Genomic DNA, 16,943 nt, shown 5'->3' with positions numbered 1-16,943 from the left:
GTACTTAAAAGGGGTGCTTCACAATATAGTTAAATCAGACAATACTGGGTTGCAAATGGGACTAATCTGTTAAATGACTGTTAGAAAAGTAGTCTAAGAAGCTGCCCTGAACATTTACTTAGTCTGGCTACTGTGTGCATGTAAGATTGAGAACTATTGGTGTATATGTTAGTGAGTTTGTAAGAAAATTATGATCATGGTATTGTTTTCCTGCCCCTGCTTGTGTAACTGTTGGATTATACTGTAAAATGTTATGCTCTCCAGGGCAAATTGAATGGGATTTGTCCGTTGGTGTGATAACAAATCAGCAGATGGTCTGCCGCACTGAAATCCCATTGTGCCAGACACAGTGCCTATTGCAGGGCACTGGCTGTGAGCGCGGGCAAGTATTTAGCAGGACATATTGTCATTAGCATTCTATATAAATCCCTAGTCAGCAAATGTCATTTGCAGATTCTAGTTCAAATTCAGGGTAATGCGGTTATATGGATTAAAAGAGCATTCAATAGAAGGCACAATGAATTTGTGGTTACTTGACCTGTTGATTTTGAGTTCCAACTGGTCAAATGAGTTCTGACAAAACTATTTCCGTTGCATTTCTAGCTGCATTAGTCTCATAGGTCCAGTGCAAAACTGAAATAGCAAATGTCAGATACTTCAGCTACTAAACTTCAGGTACTAAACATGTCTTGTTGGGTTGATTGTATCTGGGATAATGTGGTGACTAAGCCAATTCGCTATTAATGCCTGAAGAATGTGCACAAGTGGTGTACAGTGGTAGATTAGGATCAGTTCTCACCTTGGCCATTGGAGTAGTAGATCCACTTCTCCTTGATGTGTGCAGGGGAGCTGGGCTTCTTGTGAATGGCTTTCTCCATAATGCTGCTGGGGTCCTGCCTGGGACCCTTTTTGAGCACCCGTGAGCTTCGTTTGATGCTGCACACCACGATCACGACCAGCACCAGCAGCAGCAGCAGCACAATCATCCAGGGCAGATGCTCGTTGATGTCGAAGTGCTTGTGCATGTTGGGCCGTGGTGACCCTCTACGAATGGGCCTGTAGGCCAGCCCCTGACCTTTAGATTCCGAAAGCGCTTCCATGGCCTGCTGATTAGCAGGCTGAGGATTGCGTGATGTGGGCTGCTTGTCGGGCCAACTCAAAGAATCCTGTGTGGGAGCACTCGGGCCCTCCATGTCTTCCTGGCTGGCATCTGAGATGCTTGTGGGCGTGACAACGTCTCCAAAGCCCAAGGCCATTTGTGGACTGCTGGGAAGCTGTGTTGCTAAGTCCTTGATGGCTGTTGATGGCCAGACTGAAGTAGATGCTGTAGGCACTGCTTGAGACAAGGCAGCATCAGAGAAAAAGAGAGAGAGAGATGTAATGGGGACATTGTGGGCGGGAGAGAAGAATAAAGAGAGTTAAAAGCACTCCTAAAGATGCGCTTAACCCAGACAGCTAAACAGAAGGGAGAATATCTAGAACGTTAATCCCAGGCACCAGCAAGCTGCCACCCGGGGTTAGAGGCAAAGTGGAGCTTTGTCAGGCAGCCTCCAGCTGTGTGGCACTGCCAACATAATCTCACATGTCATGTACTAAAGTGATTGCTCTGTTAGCTGTTTCATGGGGACTTTCTTCCCCATAAACCAAAGACAATCTCAACACTGAGACTTTGTAACTATTTTATGAACCTCTCAGTATGACTTCAGACCTGGAACTTCAACCAGCGTCACTGTGGTTATAAACAAGAGCTGCACATTTTCACGACTGTATGAATATTACATATCTCTGAATAAGAGAATGGAAAAAGTTTAAAGTTTCAATGTGTTAAATACAACCGATCAAAGGTTTCACTAACATCATATTTTTAATTATATAAATTCAGTACGGTTCCAGGAAAATGTATAAATTGACAATGTATTAGTCCTGTGCAACTTCAAGTTTGTTTAATTATATTTGATGAGTAGGAACTTGCTGGTAACTGCAGATGATTCTAAAATGACTGTCAGACCTTATAATACAGCTGCCATTAAAAGAAAATCATTGAAAGAAAGATCTGCCATTGAAAGAATTCTACCTTTTTTTTCAGAAATCAGCTTCTATCAGAAGAATTTCAAATATGGGAAAATAGACTCCAGATGAGCCAAATCTCAATTTACCAAAACACGCAGGTGTCTCAGTACCCAATGCAGTACAAAATACAAGACATTATACTGATTCTCTATCTAAAACTAAAGCCCTCCATACCATCACAAACTACAGAAAGTAATGCTCCTTATGTACTGTTCGCCTCTGTAAAGGAGATCATGGGGGGGGGGGGGGGGGGACAGGGGGTTCCTGAGTTTAGAATAACAAAGGCTTCTCAACTACTGCACTTTACACATTCTGTCACCTCCCCTATCTGACACCCAGCAGACCACTTTGTCTACAGTCCACTGCAATTAGAGTATAATGCTGTAACCACTCCTCTATTATCTGATCCGAGCAGTTCTTCAAAGACCAGGATGTCTTTAGACTCTATGCGAGGCAAAGCTGTAAGAATTCAAGCTGGGCCTGACCATGTTGCCCAGTGCTACTTAGGTGCTACACTGATTAGCACAAGAATAGTACATTTAAATTGTGAAATGCTGTACATTGTTTGTAGACAGTCTGCAGTCAAGTACATTTAGGTGTCATAGAATCTCAATGTATTGTTTTTAAGAGCCTACACCATTAAAAACGATTTTTTTTAAACATAATTATTTTGGGCCCCTTAATGTGATGTGTAATTCATAACTACCAGGTAACATTACTAACGTTTTCTCATTAAGCTAGATTTCCAGGCAGCCAAAAAATACTTTTGTTCCTGTAAACCCCATACTACTCGTACAACCATCCTATTTCTTTAAGAAAGGGTTGAAACCATGGCTTGACGATCCTGTGAATTCAGATTCTGTTCCCTTAAAGTGAGACAGTTTCACTGGACAGTTTCTATTGAGGTAATTACACAGTACTTGTAAGTGCAGGGTGTTGATGGCACTGTAAGGGAATCCTTATTACCAGGGTCATGCTGCTTCGCCATCAGCAGCCGGAGCCTGAGAGAGCACAATTGGCCATGCTCTCTCTGGGTGGGTGAGTTTCGAACTCACAACCCTGTTGTGGCTGAGCCACTTGGAGCCCCTGTGCTTTTATTCTTTGTTACAAATGCTAGTATGTCATAGTGTGTCAAAACCACATTAACTAAATTATATTAAATTTATAACAGTGTAAAATTTCCGGCAGTGGTGAATAAAGCAGTTTGATGCAAAGAAACATTAAAAGCCGATCCAGTGTATCCAACAGTGCTTTCTGCTGAACTACAGCAACTAAGCAGCAGATGTGCTATGCTGCCAGTGCTTTTCCATTCTTACCTCTCTGTGCTGAGTCAGTGCGTGTGGATGGGGAAGCTGAGGCTGGGCCTGTTGGCGACGTTCCACACACGCTGTCCCTGTCCTCAGTGCCCTTGAGCACCAGCGTCAGGCGTTGCGCCTGGCAGTCCGTGTGCGTCTGGCACCTCAGTGTGTTCGAGGCCACAGCAGAGAAGGTGCCCCGCGGGCATCGGCGGCAACGCACATCCTCCGTGTCACTGCCCTGCTTTCGGACGCCCCAGCCGGGTGGGCACATCGAATGGGGGCGGCAATCGCCCGCCTGAGCAAAACTGCCAGAAGGACATGCGCATGTCCGGTCCGAAGTGGCCATGCAGGGTGTCTTCTCAACAAAAGGTGCCTGGCAAGGTCTTTGGCAGCGGTGGCACTGCTGCACACCGTTCTCGCCCCGCGTAAAGGTGCCCTCTGGGCAGCGGCTACACTCTCGCACGCTGGTCTCTGTGCAGTGGGACAACACATAGGTGCCCGCTGGGCACTTGTCGCACACCAGTTGGCTGCCAGTAGCCGGGTCGATGTGGAGGTAGTGGCGAGACGACAGTGGCCCCTCGGTGGTCAGGGGGTTGGGTGCTGAGGCCTGGATGACACAGACTAGAGCGCACAGCAGCTACAGGGAGAAACCAACATAACAGAACATTTATTAGAAGCTTTGATAATACGGCAGATCAGAAATAAAAGAGAGTGGTTAGTATGATCTGAACAACCTGTACTAGTATTGGAATTTTACAATGATGAATTGTTAGATGTGATGCAAAATACTATGACGTAATGCTGTGATATCATAGTGGAGGTCACTGAGACAATGAACGGCCAATGAAATGCTTTCATTGACTATTTTAATGAAATACTCAGTTTGAGTATTAAAGAAAGGACAAGTCATCTTGAGATCAGGGTGGCTTTTTTGTAAACCCCAAGAGACTATTGATTGTTAAAAAATAGGCACAGTGCCTATCACCCATGTTACTGTGTGTTTGCCTTAAATCCACTGTGGTAACTCTGCGTAACCACCAACTACTTTACATATATTCACAGTGGCCACTAGGTAAATGCACTACATTTTAGCCATATAAAATGCATTTTATTTAGTTTTATTATTATTATAGCAAATTCCATACATTATAGCATACTTCCATACATGCAAAAATCATCCTGGATCACCTGGTGAGCAGTTTGGGACAGGCTCCTCCAACAACCATGTAGACCCAGCTTAGGAGAAAAACGACTTTTTAAGCTAAATATTTCAGTATTTTTTAATATTTTAGTTACATATTTTCAGAAAATAAAAGTGTCCTGTTTGAACACAAATGCGAAATGAAAAGTTATTGAAAACAAAGTGGTTCTTGCAGTGACCAACGTGCCGCAAAGGGTTGAACAAAAGAGAAAAAAACTTTTATACAGTAAAATGTGATATTCTATAAAACTATTGGACACCTCAATGATTATGTTAGAAGGCATAAACTAGGCATAACTAAAATTTCAATAATTTTTCACCCTTTAAGCATCTATCAAACAAAAAAGAAAAATACTGAAATACTAATAGCTACTTAAATGACAATTTATAAGGTTGTTTATTATCATTATTATTATCATTATATCTAAATCCAAAAACAATCAGTGGGCCATCGAGCTCTGGGTAGTTATGCTTCAGCTCCAGAAAACCATACTGTATCAAACATGAAAAAGACTTCAAAAACCATAGAAATTTCCGGTTTGCACCATGGCAGATGACCTTAACAATGACTTTTACTGACAGTGAGCCAATACACGGCCATAAATGCACCACCATTTTGAAGCAATTACAGATTTACTGCATTCTACAGCTGCCAAATCCATTCATAACAGTCTTCTGCTTCCCTTACCCAGCACTTACATCAGTTCCTTCCTTAATGTTGACTGAACATAAAGTTCTTTATGTTAGTGGCTACATTTCATTCCTTCATCCAAATGGAGCTTTGGCTGGAATAGGCAGCTTTTTCCAACACGCTTTTTGGCTGCCTCGCCAAAGTCGTTCCCAGTGATGTGACAGGGGAAAGCAATGCACTCTAAAATGCAGGGCCTAAAGCTACATCATCACTTTCTTCACATAAACGTCTTGAAGGAAAATCATTTTTGTAATTCTGTAATGGTTCAGTCCCTGTCTGTAGGAGCCACACTATATGGACAAAAGTATTGGGACCTGCTTATTCAGCATTTGTTTTCCCTAAATCAAGGGAAGAGAGTTGATCTTGCTTTTGATGGAGTAACTGTCTCTACTGTCCAGGGAAGAATCAAAATCAGAATCAGAATCAGAATCTCTTTATTTCACCAAGTATGTTACACATACAAGGAATTTGTCTTGGTGAGAGCAACACGTATGACAAGAAACAAAAAACACAGAACATAGCCTTAAACTAAAGGAAAATGACACTAAACAATAAATAGGGTAGGGGATAAATTAAAAAAGTAAAAAGTACTAAAGGTAATAAAGAGCTGATATTTACAGAAAGTAAAGAGCTGATATTTACAGAAAAGAACATCTGTACAGTGTGCAAATAGTCATAGTGCAAATAGGCAGAGTGCAAAATAGCTGTTCAGTCCGGTTTGGTACAGTTCAGTTGTATGTTTTGAGGTTTACAGTGGGAGGTGTCCACTGTAAGAAGGCTTTCTACTAGATTTTGGAGAAGCATTGTTGTGCAGATTTGATTGCATTCAGCAACAAGAGCATTAGTGAGGTCAGGATCTTCGATGATCACCACCCCACCTCATCCCCAACTCACCCCACCTCATCCCCAACTCCTAAATTATTGGAAGGAGCACCAACCATCATTCCAGAGAACACAGTTCCCAGTCCTAACATTAGGCATGCTGCCAATATGGTTTCCTGTCTCGCTGCTCCAGAGAGTCCTATTCTATTGGCAGTACTTCTCTACAGGGAATAGACAAGCTATGTGTGTGCATGTGCACATCTGTGTCAGCAAATGGGTGCACCTTAAAGTAGCTGAATGCATTCATTTGAAAGGGTGTCTACAAACATTTGGACGTTCTGTGTAGATTTGTATCTCAAACATAGTACTTTTTAGTTTAAACAATATTATGATGCAGCAGTGAGGAATGTACTGTTGATTTATCCATGGTGTACTAGAACTGCTATGAGTATTCTCAAATTATTAGTAGTAATTAATATATATGCAACTAAAGATTCAAGGATGTTATCCTGGGAAACAGGGTGTTATGTTATAGCTGTTATAGTGGTCAGTGATATCCTACAAAATCCACAGTACAGTACTAGTACAGTACAGTTTGCACTACACATTATATGCTAGATAGTATGTTCGTAATAGTATGCGTATTCCGTTAGGGTAGGCACGTGACGGTTCAGTCATGCAGAAAAAAAAACACATGATATGTGGTAAGCTGTGGACACAGTGTCCAGTGAATGAAGACTGGGGAACGGAATGAGGAACTAAATTTCACAAGCACAGGTTTCCCCCCTGGAAGTTTTTTCTTTTCTTTGTTTATTCTTGATCACGCACGGTTCTGTTTACAACCGAAATGACTGAATATTCTGATGTTTTCCATTATATTTCAACTCATGAAATTGTAGTGGACAGTTGTGGTCCAACAACAGTGTTTAGATTTTACTCTTTAACACACTGTACTGTAGGAACTACCTGGGGGAATCCTAGGTTAGCCATAAGACTGGTGGACTGAACCTCCCCAATTTCAGATTTTCAGCCAATTACAATCTCTAATGCTCCCGACATTGTGAGGGTGAGGACTGACGCATGTTCCCTCCAACACATGTGCAACCAGCCACCGCTGCTTTTCAAACTGCCGCGAATGCAACGTTAGCAGGCAACCAACATGCTCAGAGGAAAGCGCCAGGTAACCAGCTCTAATGAGTCAGCTAGCAAATGCCCGAGCCGGAGAGAGCAAGGCCAATTGTGTTCCCGCAAGCTCTGACTGCTAAAAGTATAAGATCCTTGAGGAACATTTGGACGTCCTTCAGTTTTAAGGTGTTTTGAAGAACCTTCAAGGAAAAAAAGCTTTTCTGGAAGATTCTTCAAAGCACCTTATAAGGTTCCTCCACAGTTTTAAATTGTAGAACCTCCAAATGTTCCTCAAGGAATTTATATTTTTAACAGTTATACTGTTACACCCATACTGGATAGCGAAGTACATCATGACTGAATTTATTGCTTCTATTAAAAGTTAATATAATTATTTTTGTATTTTGATGCAATTAAATAATTTATAGAAAGGTCCTACAAATTATCTGTATAAGTAACTTATCTGTAAAAATGAATCACATGATTCTCTACAAAAGGACACTTTTAAATTTAAAGTTTAAATTCTTAATATTAGAGAAAAATTTATGTGTATGAGGGTTTGTTGTAATTATAAGTAAATATCTAGTTTAGCTATAAATGTGTTGCTGTAGATCTGCCTCAACTGTCATTTTATTGTTTGTGATAGTAAAATTAAAATGTAAAGACTAAAATCGTGTTAAAATAGTGTAAACAATTACAGTGTAATAGTGAACATTTTCACTGATTTCCCATAACTAAGCGGTCTGTAATAACCGGAAGTCTGAAGTCACGCTCAGATTTTATGTTTGGGTTGATCTCTGACCTTAAACTTTACTCCAAACTATTCTACAAAATCCAGGCTCTAAATAGCAAAGGATTGGGTATTATAACCTAAAGCCATGAACCCCAAAGGCCAACATGAAAACAACTCATCAGCCTGTGTTTATTTATCCTGAATGTTAACGTTTAGGATGTATGAATTTGTCAAAGTTGTCTTTTTTGGTTGTGGACATAATAAGCCTATTTATTTCAACATCCAAAGATCAGCTTATAGCTGGGATTATTGCTAGAAGGTCGCACATCCACCACTATGATCAGGAAAGATCTGGTGAACTCATTCAGAATGTTCTCCAGTTTGAAGATTAATTACAGGTCTGATTTAACAGTAACTGCATTTAGGAGACACTGCTGCTGTGTTGGGCCACGACACAAAAAACTGCCAAAACATCACTATAACTGGCATCACCGATAGCCATTGGATCTATGCCAGGCTTTTTGGATCAGGCACATGAGTTGCTGTTTGGGAAGTAATGGGGGCTGAGGCTGAGGGTGCAAGCAAAGCTGAACATGAATAGCGATTTGCTGTCGCTGAGCTTTCCCATCAAGCTTTGCTCCACTACAGAGCAATGCAAGCAAGCTAGCAGCCTGCGCAAAGAGACACAGGGTTTGAAGTGGGGCAGTGAAGGGAACAGTTTTGCTGACAGAGGGACAATGCCACATTGCCCCGCTTCCTCTACGCCAACCCCCCACCCCCCCCCCAAAAAAACACTCATGCCACAATGGCACACTGTTGCTTCATCAAGCAGGCTAGCAAGAGTTTTTTGTCCAGTAAGCAGCTAAAAGAAGGAACATCCAACACGAGAAATGGGAGGAATCCTCCCGTTTCTTGTGTTGGATACTTTCTACCTCTGGTTTTAAGGGAAAGATTTCAAACCTGATGCCCTTTGCTTCTCTGCATACTTGTGATGAGGTTAGGTCTGGAACAAATTGCATTTCATGACTTTTATCGAAAGCTTAACTTCCTAAATGCAGATTCCTCCCATTTCTCGTGTTAGATGTTCCTTCTTTCAGCTGCTTACTGGACAAAAAACTCTTGCCTCTGAAGTATAAGTACTTTGTTACTGTACTGATTCCTGAAGTAATTTTCTGTAATTTACTTGAGTGTTTCTGTCACTTAATACTTTTTACTTTTCTTCTCCCTACATTTACTCTTACATTAACTCTTTAAAACTCCAAGGCCTATTACACACTAAGGTGCATGACTCAAACTGGTGGGGCTATTCTTTATTAACAGAAGTTTGTAATAGCACTTTTAAAACTGGGCTTAAAACTGACTTTGATTTGATATCATTTTGATACCATAATGCATTATGATACTAAAGAAATACTAACCGTAACTCAAAAAACTTTTGAAGAAATGTGTAAAATCAAGAATGTGGAAATCAATGATGTGGATTTTTTAAAGATGTATTTTTAAATTTTTAACTACATGGTAAACAATACAACATGACTTAATATGCCATTTTTAAGGTACCGCACACTGGTTTTTAACTGTTTTAGCGAGGCCTCCCAGTGGGCCACAGTGGTGACTACTAAGTGTCCACAGGCTATTATGGGTATGTTATAGGTATGTTTTTAATCAAAAATTTTGCAATTTATAGAAAATACTATCATAAGCAGCAATGTAAGCTAGTTATATTTTCGGTACAAATCACAGCACAAGATTTCCCATTTTTTTCATACTTCGTTCTTTGCATGGTTTTACAGTCAAGTGAAACTCAATGTGCTACATGGGTCACTGTGCTATTTTTGTGTGTGTTTTAACTAACAATTAAGCTGGTTAAACCTTCTTGGAGGCCACAGCAGCATTTGTAGGTTGCGAAACGACTAGGAAGCCCTTTAATTAGAACCTCTTCTACATTTCAAGCATGTCTGTGTCAGAGTGTCAACACCATCCCTTACCAACAACCTCCAACCAATCCTCTTCCTAAAGGCAGGATGACTACTTTTTTTTTGCACACTTTTCTGTTTGTTTGTGTGTGCACATGTTTATTTAGCACATTCAGACATGACAGCAGGTGCCTAGAACTGAGGCATCTCAGCAAGGTCTCCTAACTACCTTGAGGAAGGGCTGTGTTGGCAGAATGGATAATGCAGTGTTGGAGTGCAGTGTTTGCAGCCCAAATGAGTTTTGCCCTGGCTTGAATCATGCTCTGCACCAAGGAATGTGAGTAACTTCACTGTTCAACTCAACATCCACTCTCATTAACTACTGGCCTGTAAAAATACTTCCAAAAGCTGTTGAGGAAATGCTGAGTAATGCTGGTAACACATTCAGCGTATCTGCAGAGGCAGAGGCAGAGTACTGACACCTGTGGCTTGTTTTCCATCATCAAGGACTATAATATACTCCACCTTACTCCCTACACACCACTGCACTGCCAGTATTTTGGTTCCTTGCCTGTCTTTTGCCCTTTGTTTACATTTAGCCTTTTATACCATTAACCCTTGCTTGGCCATAGCCAGTCATGCCCATTGTTTGTTATTGTCGTAACCACTAGTCTGCAGCTCCATTCCTGGAGCCAGGGCTGAAAATCTGCTAAGATGTGACATTTTAGAAATCCACATCTATTAGTCATTAGCTGGTTTCCTTTGGCATATTATATACTGATTAATTCTGACCAGGCATGAATAATAAAAAAAAAACACTTCAATATTTTAGTCGATCAAAAGAACCTCTCTGCAGCTGCTCTCGAAAGACTGAACAGGTTCTAGATGCTGTCTCAAATGACTCATCACTTCCCAGAGCTGACCTGTGGGTGAGGCTCAGTCGAGAGATGGACACAGCCTGTGAGTCTCTGTGTGTGTGTGTGTGTGTTAGGATGATGACTGCTGTGTTTCCTGAGCCTATTACCATGCTACTGCAGCGCTGCATGACAGGCCGCAAAGGGCTCCCACGACTCAGCAAATCGGGAGCCCCACCTTTTTAATCTAAAATAAATCAAATAAAACAGATCTTTTAAATGTAATTTAACAGTTTAGAGGTTTAATAGGTGTATGGCTTGTCGCTATACCTTATTATTACACAGAAATTACATGGAAAACAATGCAAAATTTACAATATGAGTGTACCAATGCAGTTCCAACCAACTGTACACTCCATCCAATGGCTGTGTACTCTAACCAATGTAGTTCCACCTATTGACTGTATACTCTAACCAAAGACTGTAAAATCCAACTAATGACTGTACAGTTGAACCATTGCAGTTTCAACCATTGAATGTATACTCCAACCAAAGACTGTACACGCCATTTAATGGCTGTATACTCCAACCAATGCAGTTTCAACTATTGACTGTATACTCCAACCAAAGACTGTATACTCCATTCATTGGCTGTATACTCCAACCAATGCAGCTTGTAAAGAAAAAATATAGTGTCGGCATCAGGACAGGCTGAAAATTTCAGTATGGAAATTGGTAGAATTGGTCAATTGGAAACAATTGTATTGTTCCATCGCTAGTATGTGCTGCATGTTTCTTGACCAAATAATGTTAGGTAATAATTTAAAATCGGGAACCTCATTTTCCATGACCTTTATACATGGACTCCCCTGCATGTCAGCAAGACTACATGTTGACTAAGACATAAAGGACAAGTGAAACTGTCCACAGGAATTTGACGCAGGAACTTTGAGGCCAGTTCTTTCTAGTGAAAGATTTCTTGCTATTCCTGACATCATCTTAAAATAACCCAACAGACTGTGTATATGAGCGGCAACATGGTAGCATTCCATGCATCCCTGCTGCCCAAGCACTTGTTCTAGTCACGGGCAAAACCACCCACAATCTTATCCCTGATGCGGCATTCATTGTGTATATGTTGGAATAATGACTAGATACAGTGAGGAAAATAATTATTTGAACACCCTGCAACTTTGCAAGTTCTCCCACTTAGAAATCATGGAGGGGTCTGAAATTTTCATCTTAGGTACATGTCCACTGTGAGAGACATAATCTAAAAAAAAAATCCGGAAATCACAATGTATGATTTTTAAATAATTTATTTGTGTGTTACTGCTGCAAATAAGTATTTGAACACCTGCCAATCAGCAAAAATTCTGGCCCTCAAAGACCTGTAAGTCCGCCTCTAAAAAGTCCACCTCCACTCCACTTATAATTCTAAATTAGAAGCACCTGTTTGAGGTCGCTAGTTGCATACAGACACCTGTCCACCCCACACAATCAGTAAGACTCCAACTACTAACATGGCTAAGACCAAAGAGCTGTCCAAAGACACCAGAGACAAAATTGTAGACCTCCACAAGGCTGGAAAGGGCTACGGGGCAATTGTCAAGCAGCTTGGTGAAAAAAGATCAACTGTTGGAGCAATTATTAGAAAATGGAAGAAGCTAAACATGACTGTCAATCTCCCTCGGACTGGGGCTCCATGCAAGATCTCACCTCGTGGCATATCAATGATCCTAAGAAAGGTGTGGAATCCGCCCAGAACTACACAGGAGGAGCTGGTCAATGGCCTGAAGAGAGCTGACACCACTGTTTCCAAGGTTACTGTGGTTAATACACTAAGACATCATGGTTTAAAGTCATGCATGGCACGGAAGGTTCCCCTGCTTAAATCAGCACACGTCCAGGTCCGTCTTAAGTTTGCCCATGACCATTTGAATGATCCAGAGGAATCATGGGAGATAGTTCTGTGGTCAGATGAGACCAAAATAGAACTTTTTGGTCTTAATTCCACTCGCCGTGTTTGGAGGACGAAGAATGATGAGTACCATCCCAAAAACACCATCCCTACTCTGAAGCATGGGGGTGGAAGCATCATGCTTTGGGGGTGTTTTCCTGCACATGGGACAGGACAACTGCACTGTATTAAGGAGAGGATGACCAGGGCCATGTATTGCAAGTTTTTCGGGAACAACCTCCTTCCCTCAGTTAGAGCACTGAAGATGGGTTGTGGCTGGATCTTTCAACATGACAATGACTCAAAGCACACAGCCAGGATAACCATGGAGTGGCTCCGTAAGAAGCATATTAAGGTTCTGGAGTGGACTAGCCAGTCTCCAGACCTAAACCCTATAGAAAATCTTTGGAGGGAGCTCAAACTCCGTGTTTCTCAGCGACAGCCTGAAAACCTGGCTGATCTGAAGAGGATCTGTGTGGAGGAATGGGCCAAAATCCCTGCTGCAGTGTGTGCAAACCTGGTGAAAAACTACAGGAAACGTTTGACCTCTGTAATTGCAAACAAAGGCTACTGTACCAAATATTAACATTGATTTTCAAATACTTATTTGCAGCAGTAACACACAAATAAATGATTAAAAACATCATACTTTGTGATTTCCGGATTTTCTTTTTTAGATTATGTCTCTCACAGTGGACATGCACCTAAGATGAACATTTCAGACCCCTCCATGATTTCTAAGTGGGAGAACTTGCAAAGTCGCAGGGTGTTCAAATACTTATTTTCCTCACTGTATGTTCAAGCAGTTGTTATTAGGACTGAATGCCTCTTTTCCAATAATCCCAGACACATGTATCATCCAAATCTTCCCATTTAGACCCAGAAAAAAAACAACCACACACCTGCTGCAACACATCACAATAACTTTAGGTCAGGGTGGCAAAGTGGATAAACAACTTCACTGCATGGAGCTATCCATGTCCACATTTATCACCGGACAACAGGTCCTCTTGGAGGACCTGCCTTCACAGAGCAGCGAGGACAGTTCTTGGAAAGGCTGGAAAGCTGGTAAACATGCTGCAGTCTGTCTCACTGTGATGTTTTTGTTTGGTTGTTTTTTTTTCTTTTGTTAGTAGGATATAAAATAATATGTGTATCATAATTTCAGAGACAGTGTTATCACAAAAAAAATTATAATTATTTTTGAAGAGATTCATAGCTGTTAAATCTGGCCCTATGTACAACACCTGCATGTTGACAGGACTGCTCACACAAGCATACAGCCACAGGCTAAGGTTTAGGCACCCCAGTCTACCCATGACTTTAGTATGTAGAATTGTTTATTTGCATAATTTAACATTTTAGGGGAAATAAGACAGAAAATGTAGCATTTACAGAGATTATGGTACTTTTTTAGGTTATGTTTAATAAAAAAAAATGCGCTCTACAATTGGCAGGAAAATGAACAAAGGTGTTCAAACCTATGACTGTATGTAGGTGGCCATCACTTTGTGAGCTGCATTGCTGTAATATCAGGCTTAGGAGTCTTGTATCTAGATTTGTATTTCATTATAAAGTGTTTTTCTGAGGACAAATAAAAAAGTATAAAAGCTAAAAACAGGGAAAGCAACCTCCCTTAACGGCTAGATTTGTTTAACTCGGATAAACTTTGAATGAATCAGTGTATTAGAGTGTAATAAAATTTAAAAAATAGTTCAATTACTTGTTGCCACTTAAAGGAATCTATCTAGGGTTTTCTTTTTTTCCTCACAATATACATAAAGAAACTCTAGCAAGACGCGGTGAACTGAATTAGCCCACCGGACGTAAACAAAAGACAGCAGTGGCCTTTGTGCGCTCCCATGCAGAAAACAGCAGCCACTGTCACAGGCGAAAACAACAACGCTGAGGCCGGCCTAAACGCTGCTGACTTCACCCTGTCATTCCTGCCGTTAAAACACATTTTAATAGATAAGTCAACTCTGAAAAAATATGATAATGATATGATATGATCATCTTATTCCGGCCTGAGAGACAATCACAACAACAGCAGGCTCCATGGCTGCGTAAACGACACTGTCCCTTTAAACCAACGAGACTATTCCCGGCATAGGAGATGCTCGTGGACCACAAAACCGAGAGAGGAAAAAACAAGCACGAAGCTGTCTCGGACTTACCGTTACACACACGCAGATGGTAGTCATTTTCCTCTGAGACCGTTTTCAAACGCAAAGGAATTCTTCTTAAAACATGTCCAGCTTCTTACACACGGGCGGGGGTTATTCTACCACAGGTGGAGCATCTCTGCGGCGAGAGCATCAAGCGGGCACCCGACAACTCCTTCCTAATGCTGCAAGCGCGTCCAGCTTTTTATAGTCTGTATTGTGAAGCGAGTGAGGCTCGGGGAGTGAGGGGCGAGCGCTTCGTCGTCGTGGCTCGGCGGTGTAATTCCCATAGCGATGATGGATCTGAGGACTTGAGGTCTTCTTGGCTCTCTGTCCGTGTGCTCCCTGCGTCTCACTGTCTTCTGCAGCAAAGCCGGGTTGCTGGGCTGCACTTCAGCGGCTCCTGAACGAATCGCTGTTTTGAACTGACTCTCCTTGCGGCTTCGGTTGAGCCGACTCACGAATCAAAGCTGCTTTTGTAGCGTCTTCTGAGCAGTGTTTACCGTCCGGTAAACGAGCTAACTTTCACAAAATTACTTCTTTTAATTTCAATTGTTTTTCTTTCTTTTAGATGGCTACTTTCTCCCCTTTTTTGTGAGACAGTTAAAGTACAAGTGCTAATATTTGTGTCCTCTGCATTTTACCCATCTTTGGTAGTGAACACACACACCCAGAGCGGTGGGCAGCCAACTTCAGCAACCAGGGAGCAGAGAGGGTGAAGGGCCTTGCTCAAGGGCCCGACAGTGGCAGCTTGCTGAGCCCGGGTATCGAACCCATAACTCTGTCACCAATAGCCCGGAACTCTAACCACTGAGCCACCACTGCCCCATTTGCCGATGTTCTAGCAATGCTGATGTTCTTCCTCGAAGTTGGATGGGATGTATAGTACTGTACAGCTGACCACTCACTTGAATAAGGGTCATGCGTTTCCTGAATGGATAAGCCATTCATCATTTTCTCAAAAGTGTAAAATTAAGGTGGTTAAATTAGTGAAGGATTTTTGAATCTATTTTATAGTAGTTTTAGGGTTGTGAGGTCCTCCTCATCTTCATCTAATTTTAACTTTATTGATGCCATTAAAACAACACCATGTAGCATATTTACAGGCTTCAAATTTATTGTGATGCTCCACTGACTTGCTATAAGGAGAATAGTGTTGCTGCTGTTGTTACCTCGGGCTTGGCACGTTGCTAAATGCTGTATATAGACACTTGGAGAAGCAGGAAGGACAACGCTCTCAAGTCATATTTGCATTAACTCTGGTAATATTAATAATAATATCACCTTCATCCACATGCATCTTCCACTTTCAGGGACGCTTCTATATCTCTCAGCTTGTCTAGAAAATGTGTCCTTTAGGGGCGTCTCAATTACACCATCAACGCATTTTGTAACTATAACTCTGGTGTTCCACAAGGATCAGTACTTGGCCCTGTTGTTTCTGATTGGTTGTGTAATGCTTACAACTTGAACATAATCAAAACCATCTTGATGTTTTTCTCACAGATGTGTTTCTTAAAGAAGAACTCAAGGTATGATCGGATTATAAATAATTATATTAATTATCTTGGATTTAAGAGTGTAATTTAAAAAGCATGTTAAAAAAAGAGGTTAAAATTTTTATATTTCTCATCTAGAGTGATGATTTGTATAGTTGTAGATTGGTGTTTTGTATATATTCTTGACTCATTGTTGTAAGTGAGATATTTATTTGCTTTTTTATATACTGTACCACCCTTATGCTCAGCGGTTAGAGCGCAGGGATATCGATAACAGGGTTGTGGGTTCGATTCCCGGGCTCGGCAAGCTGCCAGTGTTGGGCCCTTGAGCAAGGCCCTTTACCCTCTCTGCTCCCCGGGCGCTGGAGTTGGCTGCCCACCGCTCTGGGTGTGTGTGTGTACTCACTGCCCCTAACACGTGTGTGTGTGTGTGTGTGTTCACTACCAGATGGGTTAAATGCGGAGGACACATTTCGCTGTACAGTGACAAATACGTGCACCTTTTTTTATTATTGTATTGTATCACTGTGCTGTGTTGTTTAACTGCTACTGGCTGCTAAGTTTCCTTTGGGAACAATAAAGTATCTATCTAGTACTATTAAATTAAAC

The 16,943-nt window shown here is 41.4% G+C and overlaps 1 protein-coding gene across 3 annotated transcripts in view; it reads right to left on the bottom strand.

Moving 5' to 3' along the window:
- The window catches only part of tnfrsf21 (tumor necrosis factor receptor superfamily, member 21), a 33,561-nt gene extending 18,329 nt beyond the window's left edge, over positions 1–15,232 (bottom strand). For 2 of the 3 annotated variants that reach the window (XM_072695979.1, XM_072695980.1), the window contains exons 1-3: positions 14,848–15,232; positions 3,387–4,005; positions 800–1,333 (exon numbers count right to left, since the gene is read on the bottom strand). In XM_072695979.1, the coding sequence (XP_072552080.1) occupies positions 800–1,333; positions 3,387–4,005; positions 14,848–14,874 (1,180 nt within the window). In that variant the 5' untranslated portion in view covers positions 14,875–15,232. Of the gene's footprint in view, positions 1–799; positions 1,337–3,386; positions 4,006–14,847 lie in introns of all 3 variants that reach the window. The other variant, XM_072695978.1, reaches the window with a different exon arrangement.
- Positions 15,233–16,943: the final 1,711 nt, after the last annotated feature.

The sequence above is a fragment of the Salminus brasiliensis genome, chromosome 1 (assembly GCF_030463535.1).
Source record: "Salminus brasiliensis chromosome 1, fSalBra1.hap2, whole genome shotgun sequence".
In the NCBI taxonomy this organism is placed as follows: Eukaryota; Metazoa; Chordata; class Actinopteri; order Characiformes; family Bryconidae; genus Salminus; species Salminus brasiliensis.
The sequence above is the reverse complement of the archived record's forward strand: the minus strand, read 5'-3'. Positions and strand labels throughout refer to the sequence as shown.